The sequence below is a fragment of the Equus asinus genome, chromosome 23 (genome assembly GCF_041296235.1).
Source record: "Equus asinus isolate D_3611 breed Donkey chromosome 23, EquAss-T2T_v2, whole genome shotgun sequence".
Taxonomy (NCBI): domain Eukaryota; kingdom Metazoa; phylum Chordata; class Mammalia; order Perissodactyla; family Equidae; genus Equus; species Equus asinus.
Window position 1 is genome coordinate 33,068,793 of NC_091812.1, and position 25,801 is coordinate 33,094,593.

Below are 25,801 nucleotides of genomic sequence, written 5' to 3' on the forward strand. Positions count from 1 at the left end.
TTTCCCAAAGTATGCTGCGCCCCAAAACTGAAAAAACGAATTGATGCTTTCTCATTTGTGTTTATTCTTGGGCAACTGACTTGACATATTTAGTTGCTTTTTTTTTAATTATAGACTCACATGGCATTTATTCATCACCCCTGCCCTCCCATACATATCTCAATTTTACTACCAGCAACATAAAATACAAGGATGTGTCCAGTTTCACTACAGCTCCTCGCGTTTACAAGTGTCGAGCGCTTGCTTTCGGAACGCCCTTCTGATTGGCTGAGCCAATGTCAGTGACATCAACCAACTTACTTTTGATTGGAAGGCCGGTTGCTGGGACTGTAGCGTTTGCAGGAAGTCACTTAACTCTTTGCAAGCTGGAAAACCGAACCTGAAGTTCTCTTTTGTCATAAGAACGGGCACAACTGACTAGGGAAGGTGTGTCCCGCAGCTCCGCAGGCTGGAACGTGAGCGGGGAGGCCTGGACCGGCTACCGGACCCAGAGGCCCTCTTGAAGATGAGCGGCTGCTCCTTTCCAGCCTCCCGGCTGTTACCCTTTTAAATGTCAGCATTCGAGGCTGTAGGGGTAGCACGAGGCAGCGAAACGGAACAGTCGGATTGGCCGCACGCCTCAGTTCTAGACGCACCTCTCCACCGAAAGGCCCTTCTGACTGGCAGGGGGAGAAAGTAAACAGAGTTGAATCACCCTCCCCACCGGCCAATTGGAGGGGGTTTGGGTTGTGACGTGATGGGATTCTGCGAAATTGTTACTGAGCAAGAGAATGCCGGAACGGTGCGGACCGGCAAGAGAAGGGGCTCCGAAGCCGTCCGCGGACTGGGGGAAAAGTATCTCTTAGACCTGGCACCTGGTCTGGCCCTTGCCACCTGCGTCGGGGTGATCGGGTGAATGTCCTGGGGCTTTGGCTCGACGGAGAGGCGGCCGAGGGCGTGTACCTCTCTTGCAGTTTCCTCTCCCAGCGCCTCGGGGGCGTTTTCAGTCGAATAAACTTGCGACCGCCACGTGTGGCATCTTTCCAAGGGAGCCGGCGCGGAGCAGCCGGCGCGCCCGTCGGGGGGATCGCGCCCGGCGCGGGGTACGGGCGGCGGCAAGAGGCGGCAGCGCGGCGGAGCCCGGGGCCGTGGATGCTGCGTGCGGAGGCGCTGCCGGTTACGTAAAGATGAGGGGCTGAGGTCGCCTCGGCGCTCCTGCGAGTCGGAAGCGCCCCGCGCCCCCGCCCCCTTGGCCGCCGCGCCGCGCCGCGCCTCGCCGCGCTCGTCGTCCGAGGCCAGGGCAGGGCGAGCCGAACCTCCGCAGCCACCGCCAAGTTTGGCCGCGCCGCCGGGGCTGCCGTCGCCCGCACCATGTCCGCGGCCGCCTACATGGACTTCGTGGCTGCCCAGTGTCTGGTTTCCATTTCGAACCGCGCTGCGGTGCCGGAGCATGGGGGCGCTCCGGACGCCGAGCGACTGCGACTACCTGAGCGCGAGGTGACCAAGGAGCACGGTGACCCGGGGGACACCTGGAAGGATTACTGCACGCTGGTCACCATCGCCAAGAGCTTGTTGGACCTGAACAAGTACCGACCCATCCAGACCCCCTCGGTGTGCAGCGACAGTCTGGAGAGTCCGGATGAGGATATGGGATCCGACAGCGACGTGACCACCGAATCTGGGTCGAGTCCTTCCCACAGCCCGGAGGAGAGACAGGATCCTGGCAGCGCGCCCAGCCCACTCTCCCTCCTCCACCCTGGAGTGTCTGCGAAGGGGAAACACGCCTCCGAAAAGAGGCACAAGTGCCCCTACAGTGGCTGTGGGAAAGTCTATGGAAAATCCTCCCATCTCAAAGCCCATTACAGAGTGCATACAGGTTAGCGGCGTCTCCCTCTCCCAGCGAGCTCGGGGGTTAGTTCACCTTTGGCCGGGCAGCGATCCTGGGCGTTAAGGACACCACACTCGGCCTCAAGGGTGCAAACATTTTGGATAAGATGCTGTTTAACTCTTTAAATAATTGAACGGTGTAGAGACGGCAAGCTCACTCTCTTCTTAATTGTCCTCGGCCTCTAGAAGCCACGGAGAGCGTTAAACTGGCGGGCAGAGTGAGTGCGGAGGGCCAGCCCCTGTGCGTGGCTCCGCGGGGAGCGGTGCCGCCCTTCCCCGGTCCCGCCCCGCCCCCAGGACTCCCGCACCCAGCGACGGTGGGGCCACCGCACCTGGGCAGACGCAGGCGGGGGGGAAGTCAAATGGCGTATCTTTTATTTGATTCTCTTGTGGGGTTGCAGCGAAGTGGCCAAAACCTGGGGGCAAGCGGCACCCTTGACATGGAACCTTTCGGGGATGACTAAGGACTCATTTAGCCGTATGCTTGCTACTTTTCAGGGCTTGCCAAGGTGGTTTTAAATTTGGCCAGGAGTCCCCAGAGAGGTTTAAAATAACACTGCTTCAGGCAGCAGAGGAGTTTGATCAAGTGGTGGTTGGTGGGTTAACTTCACGACTAGTTAGCTTTTTTAATAAGAGAGATTTCAGAGGGGATTTTTTTTTTTCCACGTGACTTAGGTCGCACCCTCTACCTCTGAACAGAGCGGTTACTGAGGAGGTGTGGTCCTTGCCCGCTGTCAAGGCTCAGCAATGGTCGGCCGCGTGGAAGGGTCTCTCCCAGGGAGAGCAAGAGGCAGGGCTGGCCAAATGAATGTGGCTAGGAAGACATCTGCAGTATAAAACGGGCTTTGGGGACTGACAGGGACCTTGGTCAGCCAATTCTGTTGGTTCTGTTTAACATACTCAGAAAAAGTTGGAAAGCTTTCACATTGGGCCATGCTGTCTCACCATCTTTAGCAAGGTTCTTTTGCAAGTGCTCTTCCGATAAGGAAGCACGGGGCGTGGTCCTCTCAGGAAACCCCTTTTCCTTCTGTCCTATGACACCATGTTTAAGAGGTGGTTGTCCGAGTTACTTGGAAAAGGATTGTCGTCTTTTGGTGTAATTGTTGTAATTTTAAGATGAGGCCCTGGGCCTGTGGTTTTAAAATGATAATTGGTTGGTTTGGTTTGGTTTGGTCTTTTCAAAGAATGGCCACGTAACTGCATCTCATGTTTTATTTTCTTTGGAAAGTGCTTCTTGTGGAGGTGGCTGCTTGGCACAGGAGTAAAACCGAAGGTCCTCCGTGGTTAATGTAAAATCAGGTTCTGTTTGGGGCTGTCATCTAGGTTGCCATAAAATAGCACATTTTAAAGTTGGTATCTGTAAGGTTGAATGGGGGATGTGACCTTTAGCGTGGCTCCCGGGGGTGAAGTAGGGGTATATTAACCGAGGGTGTTACTCCCCGGCAGCTGTTGGGCGGGCCTGGCCGCGTCAGCCATGTTCCCGGACTACAGTTGCTCCCATCGACACCCACTGCCACCTTGAGCAAAGGCACTTTCTCCTTCAGGGAGCTGCCCAGTCGTACTGTTGGGGAGGCCTGCAGTGCCTCTGTGTGAGCTACCTGAGTCTGTTCAACTCAGAAAAAAAAAGATTCCCAGCGTTCTGGACCATTCGGCTGAGTGATTTTCTAAGGCATTTATAGAAATGGCTGCTCATGTGTGCGTGCATGCGTGGTGCTCTTCAATTCTCCATAAGGCGAGTCGGCTCAGCTGTTTCAGGAGAACCTCTTACACAGTTAAGAGTGGAAAACGAAGTGAAATGTTAATCCCGTTTTAAATGCTACAGTCAGTCTTTTGAAATTAGCGATATGGTGATTGCAGGTGTCTTATTTATGGCTTGGGGCTCTGTCACGCTAGGACATGGTTGAGCAAAAACCTCGGCCTCTGTGACTATAGTCGGAAGCGTCCTCCTGCTGGAGAAGGTATGTGCAAAGGGGACATTAAATAAGAGACTGGTAGGAGGTCTCATGGATTTGGAAATTTCAGATACAGCTTGGTGTTAGATTGTCTTTGAGGTGGGGTAAGGAGCTTTTCTTTTTGCTGGTATTCACTCCAGAAGGTGGACAAGAGATAGTGTTGGAATGTCTGCATTCTGTGAAGATTTTAAGAGCTAAAATTCCAGCCACACCCCCCTGCTCAATGCAGCCGGACAAGAATCCCGCCTGCAGCTTGCTCACCTCTTCCTACTGCCTCAAACAGCTGCTACTTCTGTAGAACCCGTGGCTGTAGAAGTTGAGAGTCGTTTAAACAAAATTGCATTTAATTCAGTGCAGGTATATATATAGTGTCCTAAGAGAAAAGACCCTTCTGAGGCACTGAGCTGGGTTCTCATTTGTCCTACTGTTCCCCAGTTGTGACACCTTAAGCAAGCTACTTGAATTCAGAGTTTGCAAACTAGAGCTGCTGCTGAATTTGCTTGGCAAATTTGTTTGGCTTGCCCAACACAGGGTTCATAAAAATTTAATTAGCTATCAACATCTAAAAATCAGAGGATTTCGACACAAATCCAGATTTCTGGCTTCTCTGGAAAAATCGAATGATCTGGCAATACTAGGCCTGAATTCCTGCCTAGGGACAATTGGCTTGAACTGGTTATTCTTTATATGGGGCAGTGTCCCTTATTTTAATCATTTACTTTGGCTCTGTTGGCATTCAAGTTTGCAACCCCTTCTTGCTTTGAGCTCATCTTCTTAATCCACAAGATAGGGTACTATGACACCTCATAGGTTCTTGTCCAAAGACAAGATAACATAAAGCACCTAATAGAATTCCACACACAGTTGGCCATCAAGAAGTTCTGGATCTTACAATTTGTGTCAGTAGACAGGGTGTCCTCAGACCCAGGAAACATAGAATAAACTTATTTTTAAGCAGTACATTAGTTTACATTTTCTGATACTATGCACGATGTGTTTTTCTTCAGCCTCTAGATCAGATAATCTTCTCAGGTGAAGCAGTGGATTCATGGTTAATGTGAAAAAACAGAGAACAAATACACTCTTTTCCGTTTCCAGACATTTTGGATACTTCAGGTGTATTTATTGTAATTAGATGAACAGTTAGACCCATTGGAGTACTTTGTCTGAAAACATATCGAGCATATTATTTGAAACTACAACTAATTTTCAGTGTATCTAAGTTTCCTGACCCTGCCCTCACCCTGCACGTAGACTATATGTATATTGGGGGGGGAACAACTACATCTAAATTCCAGATTGGAAGTCATTGGAACTGGCTGACGGAGAGTCGTGTTAGGTTGACATCCCAGTGATGGAAACCTTAGGCCTTATATTCCTGCCAGGTGCAATTTCACTCTCTTTTTGGAGGGTTTTAAGTCAGCTGTCCTCAAGTGGTGACGGTGGGTTGAGCTTGATGACACTGGTTACAGGATTCTGGAAATCAGAAAGCCCTAAATCCCGCCCGTCACACCTCAGTTTATAGAAAAAAAATTAAAAATCATAGTTTGGTTGTTTTTTTATTTTAATAGGGCAGGAGGAATTTCATGTAAAACAAGGAAAGACAAGAGCCACAACATCCCAAGAGTGACTGCTTCTGTTTTTCTTGCCCTGTTGGTACATTTCCCTGGGGTACTGAGATTGTCTGGTGAAAGGGACCCAGATAGCCCGGCCCCCACAGTGGAAGTTATCCTCCAATACGGGAAAGCGATTTTCCAGCCTCTCTGGAAATGTCCGTCACCAGCCAACCTTAACTGGGGAGGGATGTTCCGTAGCTAGACTAAAGTTTTAAAATTTTGCTTATGCAGGGACCAGGCCTGCTCCGTGCCTCTTGCGTTCTCCTCCCATAATTACTGCAAAGAGCTTTGGAGGCAACTGTTTGGTTCAGGAGAGTTTAGTTTCATCAGAGGTGTGAGAAGGACCCATGTCCATTATCCAGGAAGCAGGGGTTCAGGGACAGGGCAAGGTCTGGCTTTGGCAGCAGGCCCCAGACTAGGGGCCTCCGCTCAGAAGTGGCCTCGGCAGCTGGTTAATTAGCCCTTGCCCAGTCTTTACCACTTCCTCTTCCCTTCGTGAGGAGAAGGGAGGCTCTGTGCCTTGATCCTTAAGGAGACATTCTCTCTGCCTAGTCTTCTTTCCAGAGGGTTCCCACTGTGATGTGGAATGGTGTTTCATAACCTGACACGCTTCATCCGAGATGCATTTACAACTAAGCTTGAGTGGGGCTTGCACAGATCATTGTTTTTTTCCCCATTTTCTCTCCTCTCAGGAGACTATAGCTGGGTTTTTTTCCATAACTGTCCTTCCCCCCATGTCATTTTAGTACCACAGATATACTGTAGAGCTGTCTGTGCACTGTGCCCCTTTAGAAGGCCACACGCCATTGTAATAGCTAAGACTTTTTTCATCTGTCAAAGATCCAATTTTTGCCCCTTGGGGGCAATACCACCCCCCACCCCCTCACCCCCCAGTGAGGCTGTCTAGACACAGTCTCATGTATCCTGTCAGGAAAAAATAACAATCAACATTCAGGAAGAGAGCAGAGGGCTGCAAATGGTCTCTAGCTGTAGAGGGTGGTAGGTTCATAAGGACTGTAGGGATGTCCTATAGGGTTTGCTTCCGGGTTTCAGACAAGGGGCTAAAACTCCCTTGATTCCAGGGAAATATGACCCTAGTGCCCTAGCCTGATGCTGGAATCTCACCCTGGGGCCTGAGGCCTGTCCAGAGACCCAACAGCTCTTTATTCCTGTCCCAGCAAAGACAAAGTGGGGTTACCTTAGAAAAGCTTCTACTGCTGTCACGATGACTATTTCACAACAGAAAATACAAGTGGAGTAGAATTTCAGAGTAAAAACATTGTTTGCTTTGATTTTCCTCTCAAATCTTCTGTGAATGGTGACAAGAGAGAGGGGAGGGGTGCAAGTGGGGGAGGGAGATACCAGAGTAAACACAGGGCTGTTTTGATGGTAACACCCCATTACCCTCAGACGCAAAGATTTAACCTGAGGGAAATGAATTCTTGGACTCTGAACAGAAGGGTCAGATTTACATTCCTGTCTCAATTATTGACGCTTATCCTAAGAACTAGTCATTCTGCAACGTCTGTGGGAAATTCCCAGATTGGACTTCCCAGAGAGAAATATCATATGACATATTGGGTAAGTGGCTGACAATGGTCTTCCTTAATAAGTTCATTCAGAAGAAAAGTGGGCGGACAATTTCCTGATATTCACTCTTTCTGGAACCCCTAAAACAACCTGATGTGCCCTGGTTAGAGCTGGTTTTCTAGCCCATCAATCTGATTTCTGAATGCCTTGTGATCATTAGCATTCTTGATTTTAAAAAAAAACAGCTTTATCATTTTCATTAGTCTTGACTTCCAAATTTTCTGGGTTTTTTCCCCTCCTCTTAGCTGTTCTCAGACTTGGAGAAAAAGCATGCAGCATTCCAGGCCTGTGCTGCTGGAGTCCTCCCCCACATCCGACCCTCCCACCTTTTCCTAATGTTTCTCCAGCAAGCCCTGCGCCCACTGAAGAGAGTAAATTAGTGCCTAGTAATTGGTACAAAGGCACTTTCTGTTTCTATGCAACACACGCAAAGAGGAGGGGCCAAAGGAAAAAAAAACCCACAGATGGTTAAAAAGGGAAAGAAATGGGATCCTTAGCAGTGGTCTTTGAGCAATCCTGTCTCTTGCTCCGCCCCACTTTTTGTTGGAAAGTTAGTCACAGGCCTAGGCCTAACTCAGAGCACTTGGTGGCAGCAGTTGTTAGTACCCAAAGAATAGAATTTAGAGGTTGGAAGTGACCTTGAGAGGTCATCACATCCATCATTTTGTCTGTAAAAAATCCGTATGCCCACCCTCTCAGATAGATGGGGATTGTTCCATTTAAGCATTGGGGGCGGCTTGGAGGGTTTGGAAAGGCCCCCAGGGCTCAAAAGCTGGCTCTCTGCCTTGAGGAGCATGTGACTTTGGGCATCTTGTACAATCTCCCAGAGCCTCCCGTTTCCTCAGTAGCACAGTGAAGGCACTGGGTCCTCTGAAGATGAAGTGTGGAGATCTTCCTTCATTGTGATTTCTTTGCACTTCTTTGGTTTGAATTTTTTCCCCCCGGGTCTCCTGAGGATTTCAATCTGTGGTTAACATTTTTTTTACCTTGATTTAAAGAGCTGCTTCGAATTAACCAAGCAAAAGGGCAGAGGCGCAGTCAGCCCCAGGGACCTCTGCCCTTTCATGATGGGAGTAGCTCTCCCTGAACAGCCCAAGGCGGGGCGCCTGGGAGGTTTCCTCCTCATCCCTTCCTGGAGCCCTCCTGAAACTTTAATACCTTTTTGGTGCATTAAGGCCAAGAGTAAGCATTTGTCTTATCCCGGCCTCAAGCAGTCTCCTCAGCAAATAATAGGACTAACGTTATTATTCATAGAGAATGCCTTTCCCACTAAGGGAGTGAGGTGCATCCATTTTTTATGCATAGGATCCTGGGAGGCATTCGTTTCCATTTGTGCTTAAAGCCCACGTGTATGATGGTGTACCCGCAGGCTTCCCTTTTCATCTCGGTTTATCATGAAGTCTGTGAGCCTTTGGAGTCCTGGCATGGGAATCGAACATCTGGATCTGAAATCTAAAGGTTCTAGAGCTGCAAGACCCAGTTAGCCACCAGGGACCCCGGGCCTTTGAAATTTTTTTTTTAAACAAAATTGAGAATGATCACAAATTTGACAGGAGAATGGAATTCACCCCTGATCGAACCTTTTAAAAAAGTGAGGACATTCTTTAAATAGATTTAAATAAAGAGATGGAGCTTAAGCCTTACAAAATTAATGGCAAGGATTTGAAACGCAGGCAGCAGTATTTTGTCTTAAACAAGGTTCGGACATTTTCCCAAGGCGATTCTCCATCGTTTTGGAAGTGAGCGCCTCTCGGAGGACCTGAGTTGAACCAAAATGGGGATCAGTGGGGCAGGCAACAGACAAAAGCACAGAAATCCTGCCTGAGAGTTATGGACATCTCAGAACTGGAAGAAATCTGATAGATCCTCCTTGTTCAAAAAGATAGAAGGGGAAAAATTGTTTCACCATCTCTCCCGTCCAGGGAGCCAACTTTGACAAGACAGAGGCTGTCAGAAAAGTGTAAAGCCAATGATGAGGGGACCAGCCCACTCTCAGGAGCCTGAATGGGGCTGGGGGGCAGGAGGGTCCTCTAGGAGAGGCCTTTACAGTCAGTAGGGAGGCTATAGGATGAGTGGTTAGAGCGCTACCTTTTGCTTCTTCAGACTTGTGTTTGAATCTCACCCCTCTAATTATGAGAACTCTGAGATCAGTTTTCCCATCTGTCAAATGGAGTTCAGTAATTATATACTCATGGAGTAGTTATGAGACTTAATTCAGATGGGGTATTTAAAGCATTTTGTACAGTGTCCCCATATCCTGAGTCTTATAATTAAAAAGAAATAATTTACATGTGTTGCCCAGAAGCCCTTGAGGTTCCTAGAATTTTTGTTTACAATTCCAGATTAATCCAGCAGCAGTTCATTCATTTAAATAATATTTATTTATTGAGTGACTGTTACATGCAAAGAGCTGTGCTAGATGTTGACAGCAGGCATTGTAAATAACAGTAATAATAGTAAGAACAATAGTAAATTATTAATGTTAGTGGTAATGATAGCAATAATAATGGTAACATCCAGCATTTATTATATGCCAGGTTCCAAGCCAAATGATTTACATACATTGTCACATATAAACTCACAGAAGTCCTATAAGATAGGAAGGGACTCTTATTCTCGTTTTATAAGAGGAATTAGACTTGGAGTTTGTTAACTTAGTCCAAGGTTACTCTGGAATTTTCCCAGTATGTTTCCAGGTGCTTGGAGTTGCGCATGAATGCTTGTTGACCTGGACCCGTTGGGTTTCTGCCAGAGGGGAAGAGACCCTGGCTATTGCATGGCTCTCTTGGATTTGGCCCCAAAGCCACCAGTCTTTAGCTCTCTACTCTTGTGCTGTGACTCTGGCTTGTGGTGGGTTTTTATGAACCTTGGTTAGGAATATCTGCAGAAATCTTGGACTCTGACCAAACCTATCCTGTATTTTCTAATAGTTATCCAGAACCTGCTTCCTTCCGATTGAAAAAGACCCCAGCTCTGGGTCCACATCTGTGTGAGTCAGGACTCTTGGTTGTGAGCGACAGAATCCAAACTTGGACTGGCTTAATGAAAACTAGAACTTTACTGATTCAAATTGGCAACACACCTGGGGTCACTGTAGTTTCAGGTCTCTCTCGATACAGGTACTCAGTGTCTGCCTCTCTCCCAGCTCAGCTTGGCTTGTCCTTTGCTTTGGCTTCATTCATGGGCAGGCTGTCTCTTAATGGTGGCAAGATGGCTGCCAGCAGTTCCAAACTCCCATCCTGCCAAGCCAGCAAGCCCTGTGGAAAGACCGTTCCCCTTTCCCAGTGATTCCAGTGAAAGTCCCAGGCCTCGAGCTTCATGACTGAGTTAGAATTGTGTGCCTGTGCGTGGACTCAGTCACCGAGGCACAGCTGGGTCACATCCAGCCTCTGGGTCTCGGGGTGTGGGGTCACCCCCATGCGATTACATAGACTTAGAGTGGGGAAGGGGTGGTTTCCAAAAGGCAATTCAAGGTGTTTTATGTATTATCCAAAAGAGTGAATGGATGCCACACAGGCAAAACCAACAGTCACTCTATCTGCCCATTTAGAATGACAAACAGGATGTTCTAAAGAGCAGAGTTTGACAAAATGAAAGATGGATCAATATAGCAACATTTTTTTCTCCATCTTTTTCTCCCCGTGAAGAGAAAGAGCTGTGAGCTATCTCTGGAGTTCAACCTAAAAGATAGGCCACAAGGGCATGGACTAAATGATCTTGGTAGAAGATCGATTATTTCAACTTGTTTTTCTTGTGCGCAAGCACATACCCCTAGGCCCTTCTCAGTGGAGGTTCTGGAAGCCAGGACTGAAAGCCTCGCGTGGAACAAGAATAGCAAGAGCAGTGTGATCAGCAGTCCCGCTCACTTGGTCTTCATCCCAGTTGCCTGTCTATTTAGATGCCCAGAGAAATGAGTTGGGGTTATGAATGTTTGTCACCCCATGTGCTAAATGATCAAGGCCTCATCTTTACAAAGACGAACTTTTTATATGGCAGTTCCCATTGGGACTCAGAAGTCTATTCAGTGTGAGTGATGCCCAACAAAAACACCATAATAAATCATTAGAGGCAAAAATTAGATCTTAAAAATAACCTGCAAAAACACATTAAAGTGACTTAAATCGCTATGCGGCCATAATTCTACAGTAGTTTTATACCATTGCCAATTTAATGAAAATAAGCAGAATGACACCCAAACAGCTGGCTCTCCCTCTTTCATGATGTAAATCATACCCATGGCCAGCCACAAGTGCTTGTCTGGGGAGCATGATCCCACTGAAGTGAGGTCCCCGTGTGAAAGAAACATGGGCTGTGCCCTTCCAACTTGAGTCATTTGTTCTCGACATCCTGCCTGCTCCCAAATGTCTAAGAGCTGCCCAGAAATGCCTGGGGGAGTCAGGCAGGGGGGTACTTTGGTTTGGACAGCTCAGCCCTGCCATTCCTCGTGGTCTTTGATAACAAACACCAGGCCATGTGAATTAGTGGCTTACTCTGTTAGAGCTTGCAAAACTATTAGATGGTGGCCCATGTGGCATGTGTGAGTAGGATCTATGGCCGTCACAGCCTTACAGTGTACAGAGGTTGAGACCAGAGAGAAAAAGCTGGAAACACATGCTGGAATAGCCGCTAGTCACTCTGAGTCATTACGAGAACCACAACCTGGCTGTAGAGTAGCCACTTACTAAGCAGACAACAGTCTCGACTCCTGTATTTTCCTTTTACCCATCGTCTTTCCTGAGCCAAAGGCTTTAGCTCTCTGGATAGCAGCTGCCCCCAGGCTGGAAGCTGTGGATGCTACATAGAATTTCACCTAAGTGCACGAATGGAGAGGTTATCCTTGTGTTCGCTAAGGACGCCAAAAGTCTCGGTGGCCCTTGTAAAGCAACTGTGTGCATTGAGTAGGAATCTCCTGGTCACAAACCTGGGGTGTGCAAAGTGGTAACTGTCCATAAGCAGAGCTAACTGAGTCCTCGATCTCCCTCCCCACTCCGTCCACTGCCCCACACATACCCATTTCTGCTGTGAGTAGAAAAACTTCATCTTGGCCATTTAGGGTCTCTAAGTCTCTTCTGTATTCAATTGTATTTTCCTTTGGGTAAATGTTTGCAAAATCAGAGTTCTCTCTCCCTCTCCCTTTGCCTTTCTTTCTCCTGGGAGTGATCTGTTGTTTGGTGGGCAAGAGACTCCCCTCTTCTTTTGGCATCACAGGGGGCTGTCTATGGAGCATGCCCTCCTTGACCTTGGTGGTCTCGGCTGCTTGGGTCTTGGTCCTCACCTGCTGGCAGCCTCTGCACCCTGCACCGTGGATCCGGGAGGTAGAACCTTGTGCTCTGTGACTCAGCTCTCCTGTGGCATTCTCCTGACCACGTGGTCTTGGGCTCAGGAACACACAGTCCCTGTCCCCACCTTACGTTTGGAAATGTGCAAACTGTGAGGCGTGCCCTGAGACCCTTCTCCCAGGCGCGCAGCCAACTCCTCAGGTGCCTTGGCGTGTGTGGGGGACTTCCCTAGAGGGCTCACGCAGGCCCTAAGCATGCCGGGGACCAGGCAACCGTGGCTGCTCCTTGGGGACTGCCCAAGCCCGTTTCTAAAAGGAGAGTGTGGAGTGCTGGGCCCGTCTGAGAGACCTGTCTGTCTACTCTGTAAACGCAGCCCCTCCGGTCTCTCTCTTTCTCTACAGCTCAGGTCGAAGCTCTAGCAAATCAAGGGAGTTGCAGGACTTTGGGGTCTGCTTTACATTTTTCAAATTCTATTTTGAAACTTAAAGCTCAGCAGCAACTTACTTGTTTTCAATCGTCTCTGCCCTGCCGGAGGCAGTGCATATGGAAAGAAGGGCCTGGGAGTAAGAATTAGGAAAACCCACCCTCAAAGGCTCTCTGTACCTTCACTCGGGGCCTTGCTCTTCTTTCACATCTAATCTTGTTTTCTGCTCGAAACTGAAGGAATTTGGAAAACGGTTCCAATCGGAGGGTGTCCTTGGGCAAGTCGTCTCTGAGTCGGGCTTCGTGTGAAACGGGACAGGTGTGAATTAGATGGTCATAAAAATCACCCCAAATGCAAGGCTTCAAAGAATCTATGTTCTCAGGATAGTTTTGCCATCAGACATTTATATCCAGTTCAACGTTTAGTGCCTAGGAGGTTATTTATTTATTGTTTCTTTTTCCCACAAATAACTGGACAGAGGCAGCACAGTCTGGGATGGCAGGACGAATGCGGGCGTGGGAATCAGCTAATCTGGGCCTGGACCTTGCTGTGTGGATGTGGGGAGGTCCCTTCACCTCTCTGTTGCTTCAGAGTTGCTAAGGTGGGGCTGTATAACGGAGACATGAAGACGTGTCTCTTGCCGGGTTGAGAACCTAAAGAATCAAGAATCTGATGTCTGCTGTCCTTATTTCTGAGGTCCTGGCACATGTGCTGTCTCACAGATCGGTCGAGGGCGGGGATGTGCAAGCAGTATTCGGACAGGCTTGCTGCCTAGACACCAGCTTCCAGTGAGGAAGTGCTGCGTGACAGATGGTAGAGACACACCCACTTCCCAGTTCAGACCCTAAAATATGGGACAAGCTGCTTTCCACAGATAAACACAGGGACCAGGAAGTACGATCTCACATCCATACTCTATAGTGACTTTGTTATATCAACAAATAAAATATGAAAGGAAACCAAATCACAAGAAGGATTCAGAGAGAGGCCAGAAGAAAATGGTAATGTGATAGGTTGGCATTTAGGCAAGTTTATTCTTCCAAAGCGTATCAAGCGTTTTTATTCCTTCAGAACATCATATGTAGCGATGTTTCTGGCAAATGAGGCTTTTGATTTCTTGATATTTGAGTCCAATATTAATCAGCATGATGTGTGCGGGGAAATGTAGGATTGTCTGTACCCAGAGATGGCCTGCATGCCTCTTCTGTCCAATACATGGGTGGGTCTGCACTTGAGGATAATGGGAATAAAACACAATAAAGCAGTGGCTCACATTTGGTACTTGCAAGTCAATGTTGCTTTCCCATGGGGACTGAGGACCCACGACAATGGACAGTGAGGTGCCAGGGGTCGGGGCAGGTCTGGGTGGACACGTGCCCTACCAGCCTCGTCCATGAGGAACACTGCATCGGACTTTACTTGCCCGTCTTTGCACGTCTGCGCACTCTCTCTCCCCCTGCTTCCTAACGACACTCCTTAGGGGAGCAGCCCTGCCACTACTGTCTGTGTAACTCCGCATGTGAAGGGAGATTCCTGTCCCTTCATTTAGGGGCATTTTCCTTTCACATATGGAAAAAGTAGGAGAGGAGAAGCTGGAGGAGGAGAGAGAAAACAGATGTAGTTTGTTCCAAAAGTTTCTCACTTTCTAACAATCTGAGAAGGAATGGTTCTTCTTTTACTTTGGTCTTGGGCACTGGAGTGTTCCCGTAATTTCTCACTAGAGTGTGACTCCTCTTCCCCATCCCCCAGTGGAATGTATTCTTGATCAACCCATTTGTGGAAAAATTTAAACTCAAATGCGTCATTGTTTCCTTTGTTTACAGTAAGATTTTTTTTAATATGAAAAAACTTTTTTATGACTTCTCTCATTATAAAAGAAATTTGTACTTGCTGTTTAAAAAAATCAGAAAATGGGGAAATTACAGAAAAAATTAGAAGTTGCTCTTTATCTGCTCACCTATCAATAGCTACTATTCACATTTTCTATCTATTCTCCCAGGATTTTTTCTCTCCATAGATGTTCACGCACATACACAGCAGATCGTAGGCTGCTCTTTTCACTTAGCATTGGACGGCTAACATCTTTCCCTTTCATTATGTAACAATCTAGTACCGTTTTAACAAGTGCATATTATTCCACTATATTGGATACTCTATAACTCTTAGACCAGTTAGTTCTTTATTGTTAGACATTTGAATTGTTACCAAGTTTTAGCCTTATAAACAAGGCTGGTATCCCTGTATATTTCTGTGTTCCTATCTAATTACTACCAAAAATAATTCCTAGAAGAACATATTGCCAAATGGCCTTGGACCAATTATAAATCCCACTCATGCATTAGAGTGCCTGTTTTCTCGTGCCTCCACCAATGATAGGTGGGAACATATGTTTTAATGTTTTCACCAGCCTCATATATATTTTGTTGATGTCTTAATGGGCATGTTTTCATTACTTGTGAGACTGAATATATTTTCATAGATTTATTTATTGGCCATTACTATTTCTTATTTTGTAAGTTGCTTATTTGCATCCTTGCCCAGTTGTATTAAATTGGGCTATTCATTTTGATTTGTGTCCTTTTTATATTACAGATTTTAACCTTTTGTCATATGCCACAGTTTCCTTTATTAGTTCACTGTTTTGCTTCTTATTTTTTTTTACTTATGTATATTTTTGCCATGAAGAAGTTTAACATTTTTATGTATTTCAAAATTATCCTTCAAGTAAGATTCTGCCTTTGGTTTCATGTTTAGAAAGTCTGTCTCCATTCCAGGATTCTAAAAATATTCACCTATATTTTCTTTTACCTTAAGATTTTATTTTTTTTATGTTTATGTGTTTTAGCCCATTGGGAATTTATTTAGGTGAAAGGTAAACGTGGGGATCTAGATTTAATTTTTAATTTTTTTTTTAGCAGATGTATGTGCCGTTTATTGAATCCTTTCCTTCACTGATTTGAAGTACCCCATCCCTATAGAGTCTTGGGTTTATTTTCAGACTCAACTCTGCTCCACTGATTTCTCTTTTCCTGTGCTGGTATCACACTATCTTATTATTGCGGCTTTAATCATACATTTTAATAACTGCTATCGCAAGTGCTCACTTATTATTGTTCCGTTGCAAAATTTTCTTGGCAAGTTGAGCATATTTATTCTTCCGAATGAACTTTAGAATAATTTTGTCAAGTTCAAGAAAAAAGAATTTCTACGGTGTGTGTTAATTTCGTAGAGGAATTCGGACAGAATTACCATATTCACACCACTGAGTCTTACCCTCCAAGAACATGGGAAACATTCCGTTTATTCATTTCTGTTCTATCAGGGTTTTATGATTGTCTTCATGCAGGTCCTGAACTTTTTAGGCTTATCCTGACTGGCTGTGGCTGGTATATAAGAAAACCATTGCTCTTTTGCATACCTACACCCGTGAATGCATTTCTAGTTTATGTTAATTTGTCAGTTATTTATTGTAGCCTTTCCAAATAGAAAATTGTGTCGACTACAAATAATTCTTATTTCACCTCCTCCTTCCCAGGGTTTACGTCCTATTTGGTCATCTAATTGCGCTCACTAGCATTTCCTGAACACTATTGAATAGCTGTAGTGACGGGGTGGGTGTCCCTTCATGCCTTGAGCTTGGCGTTGGTGGGAATGCTACCTTTCTATTACTATTGACCTTGCTGGGGAAGGGTTTCAGATCTATATTTTTTATCCTGTTAAGGAACTATTCTTCTATTTTCCTAAAAGCTTTATGAGGTTTGGATGTTGAATTTGATCAAATACTATTTGGCATTTGACAAGGCAAGATGTGTGTGGGGGTGTGGGGGCATATTAGCCTGTTAAAGTGGGGAATAATATCAATATCAATATGATTTTCTAATATCAGATTATCTTGTTATCTCTGGGATCCTAGTTGCTTTTTTACAATTAAAAAACACTGTTTTTCCTCAGGAAGCAGCCTTGATTTTGTGTGTCTGCAAGAAGCTATGATTCTTAATTGGCATTTTTAGAGTTCATTTCTGAAAAGGGGGCCTAATTCCCTTAGGTTTGTTTTACTAGATTGGGTTACTTTTGCTAGAAGCAATGGAAGCTTCAGAGTTTGCATTTTTAAACTTCTTGCCTCAATTAAGGTTAGCCCATTTTAGGCCCTCTGGTGGGACTGTGGAAGGGGAGGTACGAAGAACCAGGTGGGAAAGGGGGACTGTGGAGAGCACAGAGCTGCCTCACCCCAGGCAGGACCTCAGTGGCGGCCTGTCTGAGTTCAGGGGAGCCTGGACAGGCTGGGGTCTATCCAGTTAGCAAGCCCCACACTTGCCCGGAGCTCGTCCTCTTTTTCCCTCTCTATGGAGAACTCACCACCGTTTGTTTGAAGACCTTGCCGAGAAGAATAAGCTTCTCTTGGCATCGTCAACTAACCCCCAGGTGGCGTGGAGGCTCCTTCTGATAAACAGGGAGCCGTCTGTGCTAAGTAAGCAGGGGCACAGCCTGCAGGCCCCACTCCACTTCTTTTGAACCTGCTGGAGGCCCAGGAGACTTCTGCAGGCCTGACCTGTCTCCACAGAGAAAGCCTGTGCACTTTTGGTGCCGTGTTCAGTGACCATTTTGATCAAGTTTATTTTATTCTCGGAGCTGAGTCTCTGTCAGCAAGAGGTGCTTAGCTTGTTGCTGGAAGGGGAGGGGAGTGGTTTATAAATAATGAGAACACGGAGAAACTTGTGCTGTTAACAGCTCTGCTCCAGTAAAGCGGAGTTTATTGTGTCACTGCCTCTGGGTGTGTTTTCCTGCGAAGGCCAGAAATAAAGCACTAGTACATGTCTGTTCTTTTTTTTTTTCTCCGCAGGAGGATGATAACTCTCTCATTAATACTAAAGACAAGTTTAAATGTTCTTTCATTGATAGTTGCTTTGCCACATGAATTTGTTCAGTCTGCACATAACCATTCTTTTTTTGGGCCTTAGTCCTGAGCTGATAGAAAGCGCCTGCTGATGTCCCCCTGGCTGCAGGATGAAGGGTGAGCCACAGCCTCTCTAAGGCCTCTCTTTCCCTCGGCAGAACATCTCTGGGCCCACTCAGCCTTAAATTCTGTTCCTTCTCTACATACGATTTCCCCATTCCATGCTTTCTTAGAGGCAAAGTATGTATCATTCTCTAGTTGGTACTATGTGTCTATCGTTAACCAACATGCCGAAAGGTATCCCATAACAGGTTGTATGCGAGCTCACCGCTGAGTTAAAGAGGTGGATGATTTCAAAGGGCTGCAAATTGTAAGTCCCCAAGAAGAATCTAGGTCCCCCTGCACACATACTGCTTGGCTGGTACAGTGTTTTATAAAGTGTGGAATTTGAATGTCTTGAAGTGGGAAAGCCTCTCCACTTGGCCATGATTTCTACCTCAACCCATGAGCTAATACACCTGGCATTTCACCCGTTTGTATCACATGTCTGGCTCCTGAAGACATCTGGATTTACACACTGTGGTGTACACCACGTAGAAGTTCACATCTTCACATTGAGATCAGGGGTCGGCCAACTTTCCACAAAGGACCAGATGGTAAATATTTTAGGCTTTGTGGGCCGTACGATCTCTGTCGTAACTACTCGACACTGTTGTAGTGAAGAAGCAGCCATCAGATGATACATAAACGAGTGAGCATGACTCTGTTCCAGTAAAACTTTGTACGTGGACATAAAATTTGAATTTCATATAATTTTCTTCTGTCACAAAATATTCTTCTGCTTTTGTTTTTTTTCCAACCATTTGGTAAAAACCAAATACGAGCATGGTGTTTATACCATTCTTAGCTCATGCACTTTACAAAAATGGACGGCAGGTCAGATTTGGCCTGTAGGCTATAGTTTGCTAACCCCTAATTTAGATCATTGACTAAAAGCTCCTAATGCTTTTCCAAGGGATCCAAGAAGAATAAAATGATTCTGGAGCTTTTACGCTAGCAATTCACTTCCAAGTAGATCTTTTTTTAAATGCTTGGAAACTGTAAGCTTGAATTATACAAGTTATATGAGTCTAACAAAGGCTGCCGTTGGCTCTGATTTGCTCTGGGCTCTGTGGGTGGCCCTCTCTTCTCTCTGAAACACCCCGGGATAAGGATGCTAGGTCAGTGACAGCATCCGCATTAGAAGCAATGAGAACAATCACAGGATGGCAACTATGGGGGGCTGAGAAGAGAGGGTAGCCATAAGCCAGATTGAAAGTGAATTCAATGGGAATAGACCCTGATTACACTTGATATATATGTAAATCGTAAGCATAAATACTTAAGAGTTCTTCTGTACATACAGCTGATTCGGGCTTCCTGACATTTTTCCACTCTCACTTCCATTAAGCCATTTTATTTCTTCCCCAGTCCTAGCACACAGCAGAGTGGTCTTCTGATGCGTTTTCCCCACGGTGGACACAGATCTATTCAAATAAAGTAACCTCATCTCATGACTCACTTGAAAGAAACATGTGCCAGTGAGTAAGCTAAACCACATTACCACTCCTCCAAGAAAACCACCTCTGTCAGTTTTTGTCCTAACAAGCATTGAGAGAACACTGAGCTTTTCCTTTTCATTGCTTTCCTTACCACCAGATCATAGGGCAGTGGAGAGAGGGCTCCTGTAAAGAGAGCAGAGACGGTCTTTTGGTTTGCTTTTTACATTTCACTGTATGAATTCTGACCCTTCTATATTTTAACATAACATGTTTAAAAGAAGATTGTCCCCATAGACACTTCATTGGGGTTACAGAGGACTTCACTGCAGTCTAATTCTGGAAAGCCCAGAAATCATCTCCAGTGTTCTGGGAACTTCTGAGCAGACTTTGGTCATGTGAGCGACCTGGAGGATTAACAGACTCAGCAGACACACACACAGAGTTTAGGCATTTACTAAATGCTTGCACACAAAAGTCAGACATGACGTTGTCCTTGCCCCGGGAGGTTGAGACCTTGTTGGGTTGTGACAACCTGCATTTCTTCTTTTGCTCAGCATTCTGCTGAACTGGGTAAAAATGCTGTTTGATCCCACAGAAGTTGCAAACATGTAGCTTTCAACTCTGTGTCATTGAGTTTTTCAGAGGCTTCAGTGTGAGGCTCTCTTTCTTCCTTTTTGGCCCTACTGGAGACTGAGCATCCTCATGCCTCATTAGCCCTAGAGCCCATCCCCTCGGGGAGGGCTCGCATCCATTGGTTTGCTATTGCCCTTTGCTGCTGTGGCTTTTCAGCCCAGAGCTCGGTGAAGGTTTGTACCTAGACCCATGTGTAGCAAATTTGCCTGTGCAGATTTGTTTTGCCCACCTTGGGTTTCCCACAAGAACAAGTGGGCTGGACGATCACTGCTCTGCTTAGAGAACAGCAATAAAACCTTAGCCTGTACTGATTGTCACGAAGGTGGTCGAGGTCTGGTTTTGCTGTTATTATTTCTACGTCTCTGGCACAGGTGAGAACCAGCTGGGGGAGAGAATGGATAATTTTTGGATGACTCAGATGCCCCACGCTGGACAGCTCCACGCTATTGAGCCTCTCTCTGCGTTCCAGGAAGGTGGGGACAGGAGTGAGAAAGTGTTCACTCCTCACGGCTACCAGAGGACTGTCTGGAGGGTTCTGTGGAAACCAGGAGTCTGTGTGCCCTGAGTCTATGAAGCAGCTGCTTTTGGCTGTGCTTGGAAAGGTGTCAGGAGTAGGCAGGCAGGCGCTCAGAGCCAGGAGGTGGCAGTCACTCACAAAAGGGACAAGCAAGACTCTCATCGTAACCAGCTCCTTCTGCCTTTCTAATTATGTGTGTTTCCCCACCCCCAAAATGGACACAGGCCCTCCCCTGCCATTCCAGGGGTCAGGAGGCCCCTGATGCTGGCCTGATCACATCTGGAGGGTGAGGCCAGCTGCATTTTAAGTGGGACACGGAGACAATAACATCAATTCAAGGAAAGCAATCGGAGTGGGGAGGGATGTGGAAACACTGTCAAGTCCTGATGACCCATGAGAGGCAGGACAGCTGAGCGGCCAAGAACATGGGCCCTGGAGTCCAGTATATGGTGTCAGTTCATGGCTCTCCTTTCTAGTTGTGTGACTCTGAGCGAGTACTCTGGCCCTCCCAGCCTCTGTTTCCTCATCAGTAAAATGGGCCACTTTGTGGGGTATCCTGTGAGAATTCAATGAGATGATGTCTGGAAAGCCCTTAGCTCTGTGCCTGCACCTGTGTTATTATTTTAGAATAATGTCAATTCTTCTTTCATGAGAGATATGGAAGAAATTGGGATTGTTTCATCTGGAGGAGAGAAGATTAGAGAAAGACATGATAGCTGCCTTCAGATGTTTAAAGGACTATTATGTGGCAGAGGGAACAAACTTATTTTTAGTATTAAGACAACATGACTTAAAATATGGCCTTCGCAGGAAGGCTGGTTTCAAGAACAGGCAGGCTTTCTTGTCAGATAGGAGGCCTCCTGTCACCAGACTTGCTGAGACACAGGCCCGGCGGCCCCAGCACTCAGGAGCTCGAGGGAGGTGCCAGCTCCAGGTGGGAAGTTGATCAGATGCCAGGAAATTTAGCAAAGGCCTAAGTTTTTGGATTCCTCTGAGAGAACTCAGGAAGCCAGCAACTGCGTAGAATAAAACCAGAAAAAATAATTTCCAAGACTCTTGAGGATCCAGTTGGGTACAAAATAGCAAGCTCGTTTGCTTAGAGAAGATAATTCTCAGCAATTTCCTCATCATATTCGTCTGCCAGGGCTGCCATGACAAAGTACCACACTCTGGGCGTCTCAAACAACACAAGTACATTTCTCAAGGTTCTGGAGGCCAGGAGTCAAAGATTAAGTCTTGGTGCAGTTGGTTTCTTCTGAGGCCTCTCTCCTTGGCTTGTAGGTGGCCATCTTCTCCCAGCAACCTCACATGACCTTTCCTCTGTGCCTCTGGGTCCTCATCTCCTCTTCTTATAAGGACACCAGTCATTGGAGGAGGGCACAGCCTAATGACCTCGTTTAACCTTAATTACCTCTTTAGAGGCCCCATGGCCAAATCCAGTCACACTCTGAGGTACTAGGGGTTAGGACTTCAGCATATATATGGGGGCGGGGGGTGGGGTGGACGACGGGAATAATTCAGCCCATAAACTCATCTGCAAAGGATTTATCCCTTGAGGCATAGAGATGGGTGACCATGAGCAGCGTTCAGAGTTTCGGTTCCGTGTTCTTTAAACCGTGTCCTGTCTGATTCCCTCCTGCCAGGTGAGCGGCCCTTCCCCTGCACGTGGCCAGACTGCCTTAAAAAGTTCTCGCGCTCGGACGAGCTGACCCGCCACTACCGGACCCACACCGGGGAGAAGCAGTTCCGCTGTCCGCTCTGCGAGAAGCGCTTCATGCGCAGCGACCACCTCACCAAGCACGCCCGGCGCCACACCGAGTTCCACCCCAGCATGATCAAGCGGTCAAAAAAGGCGCTGGCCCACCCTTTGTGAGGTGCTACCCGCCGGGGCCAGGGAGGGATGGACCCCCACAGACAAAACTACTCCCAGCCAACAGACAGACACGGAAACGACGCCCAGAAGAGGCCCCCTGCCAGCACAGGAAGCCACTGTTCTTTGGTCAATATTCTAATTTTCCTCTCCCTGCATTGTTTTTCAAAAGCACGTGGTAGCCTAGGATCGGTCAACACTTGGTCCCCTTGCAGAGGCAACTCTGAACCATCTCTGACTGTTGGAAGGAAGGCAAATGCTTCTTTTTTTTTTCCTCCTTTACTTTTTTGGGGGAGGGTGGGTGGGGGGGTGGGCGGGGTAAGGCCAAGACTGGGGTAGAATTTTCCAGATTCAACACTGGTGTACATATGTCTGACTGGGTGCGTTGACCTGTGGCCTCACACAGTGATTCTGGGCCCTTTCTGCTTGCTGTCTCTCAGAATTGTTTTTCTTACCTTTTAATGTAATGACGAGTGTGCTTCCGTTTCTTTAGCAAAACCACTCTCTTGAATCACGTTAACTTTTGAGATTAAAAAACGCCATAGCACAGCTGTCTTTATGCAAGCAAGAGCACATTTACTCCAGCATGATCTGTCATCTAAAGACTTGAGAACAAAAAAGTCACTTAGAGTCAATGGGTAAGCAGTCTGAATTTATACTAATCAAGACAAACCTTTGAAAGGTTACAGTAAGTACAGAACTTTTAAACCTTGCTTTGTATGAATTGTCCTTTTTGAACATAAGCTGCACTTCTACTTTCTAATGCAGAGGATGAGTAAGGTAAATACATGCTTTAAGGATAGAAACAGACATTCTATGTGGAACCACGTTATAATCTGCTTAGTTTACCGTATATACGTTTCCCTGTGAAATCACGGCAGAGATGCGAGGGCAGAATATATATGACAGATGCTGAAGGAGGAGGAGGATAGTATATATTTTTTTAGTTTCAAAAGAACAGACAGAATTTTAACTCTATTAACTTTTCCAAATTTTCCGATCCTTTTAGTTAGCATCATCTATTGTACCATAATGCCACGAAGAGAGAGGGCGTTGACTCTGTTGGGTTTTTTTTGAATGGGTGCATAACTGTGACTAGCTCTGGAAATGTCTATTTTTTGGGGAAAAGGTTGGTTGGTCTCCTTCCCGTGTTTCCTACAGAACTCCCACTAACAGGTGCAAGAGTGATGTAAAAGGAAAAGCGAGCCGAAATACGAAAAGAAAAATATGTCCCTAGGAGTAATGAGTGCCAAGGGAAAATACCACGATAATTTCAGAGGAGACTCTGGAAAATCGTCCCTTTTGGAGCACGAAGGCACACGGAATGCATACAAAGGAAAGCACATCACTGTATCTTGTACAGCCGAAGCCTCACCACTATCTCTCTTGTATCCAGGTGTCTACAATGGCCGAAACCACTACATCCATAATACGCCATGTACCTGAGAACTTAATTTTGGCCTTGACATGGTCAGAAAAAGGAACTGAGTTTTCATAGTTCAGAAGAAACCTCAAAAAAAGGGGAGTCAGCAGTGATCGTGGGGGAAATGTTTACATTTTTTTTTTCTTCAGAAATAACACTTTCTGACAATTTTATCTGCTATTTAACACAGGGAGCTATGGTGCACTCTAGTTTATACATGTGCTATAAGATGTGTTGTGTGAACGGAGGGCACCCACGTAGTGAATTCGTTGTTCCACCTGACACAGGCTGGCTCCAGGGCAGAGCCATGTGGGCTCCTGCAGCAGGCACGGGTCATGGCCAACTCCGACTTCCAAGACTATAGCCATCACTAGCACGGTGTTTTTTTTTCCGTTTGTTTAATCAACGTAGGTGTATTAGTAGTTCTATAAAGAGAACTGCTTTTGACATTAGGGACTCTGGGAGCAGGCCGTGGGATACAAAGGAAAGTGTTTTCTCGCGGGAAAACATGTCAGGAAAAAATAAAGAACACTTTCTACCTCTGTTTCAGATTTTTGAAACGCTTATTTTAAACCAAATTTTAATTTGTGTCCAAAATAAGTTTTAAGGACATCTGTTCTTCCATAGGATATAGGTGAGGCCGCCTATTTCCGACTGAACTCATGGAATGGTTCCACTTGTGACCCTCTGCGCGCTGCCTAAAGTGAGTGAGGAGTTTGGGGTTGCCTGGCAACCCGCAAACTTGTACAAACTCATCTTCCCCTCACAGAACGAAATGAAGGAAAACCAAGCAAAGTCAGTGAAAGACAATCCTTATTGTTTCAGGAGTAAATCTACGTGTGGCTCTTGTCCAGCACTTAGACGGATGTCAATGCAGCGACTTGTTTTAAAAAAAATGCACAATTTACTTCCCAAAAAAAGTTGCTACTTGCCTTTTCAAGTCGTTGAAGAACACACATTTGATATTCTCTTATATGTTATAGTAACGTAACGTATAAACTCAAGGCTTTTTATTCTTTGTGATAAATCCTGTTTTCAAATGTCACGGAACAGGAACCAGCATTCGAATTAGGTTTACTATCTCAAGATATGGTTCAAATAGGACTACTAGAGTTCGTTGAACACTAAAACTATGAAACAATTACTTTTTATATTAAAAAGACCATGGATTTAACGTGTAAAAATCCAAATGCAGGATAGTAATTTTTGTTTACTTTTTTAACCAAACTGAATTTTTTGAAAGACTGTCGCAGGTGTTTAAAAAGAAAGAAAAGTTGTTTTATCTAATACTGTAAGTAGTTGTCATATTCTGGAAAATTTAATCATTTTAGAGTTAAGAGAACTCCTCTCCTTGGTTAGGGAAGAAGAAAGCCCTTCACCACTGTGGAATGATGCCCTGGCTTTACGGTCTGGCTCTACATCATGCTTCTTTTGAGAATTATATTTGGTAGTTATAATTACAGACACTGATTAGCTGTCAGTTTGCAGGTAGACCTAACTCAGTACTCATCACTCTGGACAGATTGAGACGTTCTTCCGCCACAGATGAATGATCTGTAACACTGTAAGATACTGATCTTTACAACTGTTTAATCAGTTTTATTTTTGTACAGTATTAGTGACCTAAGTTATTTTGCTGTCCCGTTTTTGTAAATCAAATGAAATTATAAAAGAGGATTCTGACAGTGGGTATTTTGTACATATGTATATATGTTGTCCAAATAAAAATAATAAATGATAAAGATCGAGTTGTTCCAGCCATTATGTGTTGTGAAGGGGGCGGATTTTGCCATAACGAAAGTGACGTCTTTATTGCCATAACGGAAGTGACGTCTTTAACCTGAGCTCGTGGGCTTTTACGATGAGTGCAAAGGTGATTCCACCCCAGGCCTTTCAACAGGCGCAATATTTGTACAGATGTGTGTGTATTTGCTATTCACAGGCCTCTGAGGAAGTAGATGAAATGGAGGCCACTTGAAACTACTGTATTATGCTCAAGGGGAATGTTTATATTTTCAGATAAATCACTTAAAGAGGTTTATAAAGGTCATGACTATGCTGGGCTGTGCTAGGAACTGGGCAGAGAATGCTAGAGACTCAGATTGTGCTCTTGAGATATGATATTGGTAAGAACACGCAAGTTGAGGTCTCAAAGGCAGGACAGTAGAACCATTAAGTCTAGTGAAGATGAACACC

At 45.9% G+C, this 25,801-nt stretch overlaps 1 protein-coding gene across 1 annotated transcript; it reads left to right on the forward strand.

The window, feature by feature from the left end:
- The first annotated feature begins 45 nt into the window (after positions 1-45).
- On the forward strand, positions 46-25,349 carry KLF9 (KLF transcription factor 9). Its single transcript, XM_014845999.3, has 2 exons — positions 46-1,855; positions 21,956-25,349. The coding sequence occupies exons 1-2, from the start codon at positions 1,351-1,353 to the stop codon at positions 22,183-22,185; spliced, it is 735 nt and encodes a 244-aa protein (XP_014701485.1). The 5' UTR covers positions 46-1,350; the 3' UTR covers positions 22,186-25,349.
- Positions 25,350-25,801: the final 452 nt, after the last annotated feature.

Bases quoted from the DNA above. Each gene is read 5' to 3' on its own strand.
- KLF9 (XM_014845999.3), top strand. From the start codon at position 1,351: ATGTCCGCGGCCGCCTACATGGACTTCGTGGCTGCCCAGTGTCTGGTT. The intron at 1,856-21,955 runs GTTAGCGGCGTC...CCCTCCTGCCAG, and splicing joins CCATTACAGAGTGCATACAG to GTGAGCGGCCCTTCCCCTGC.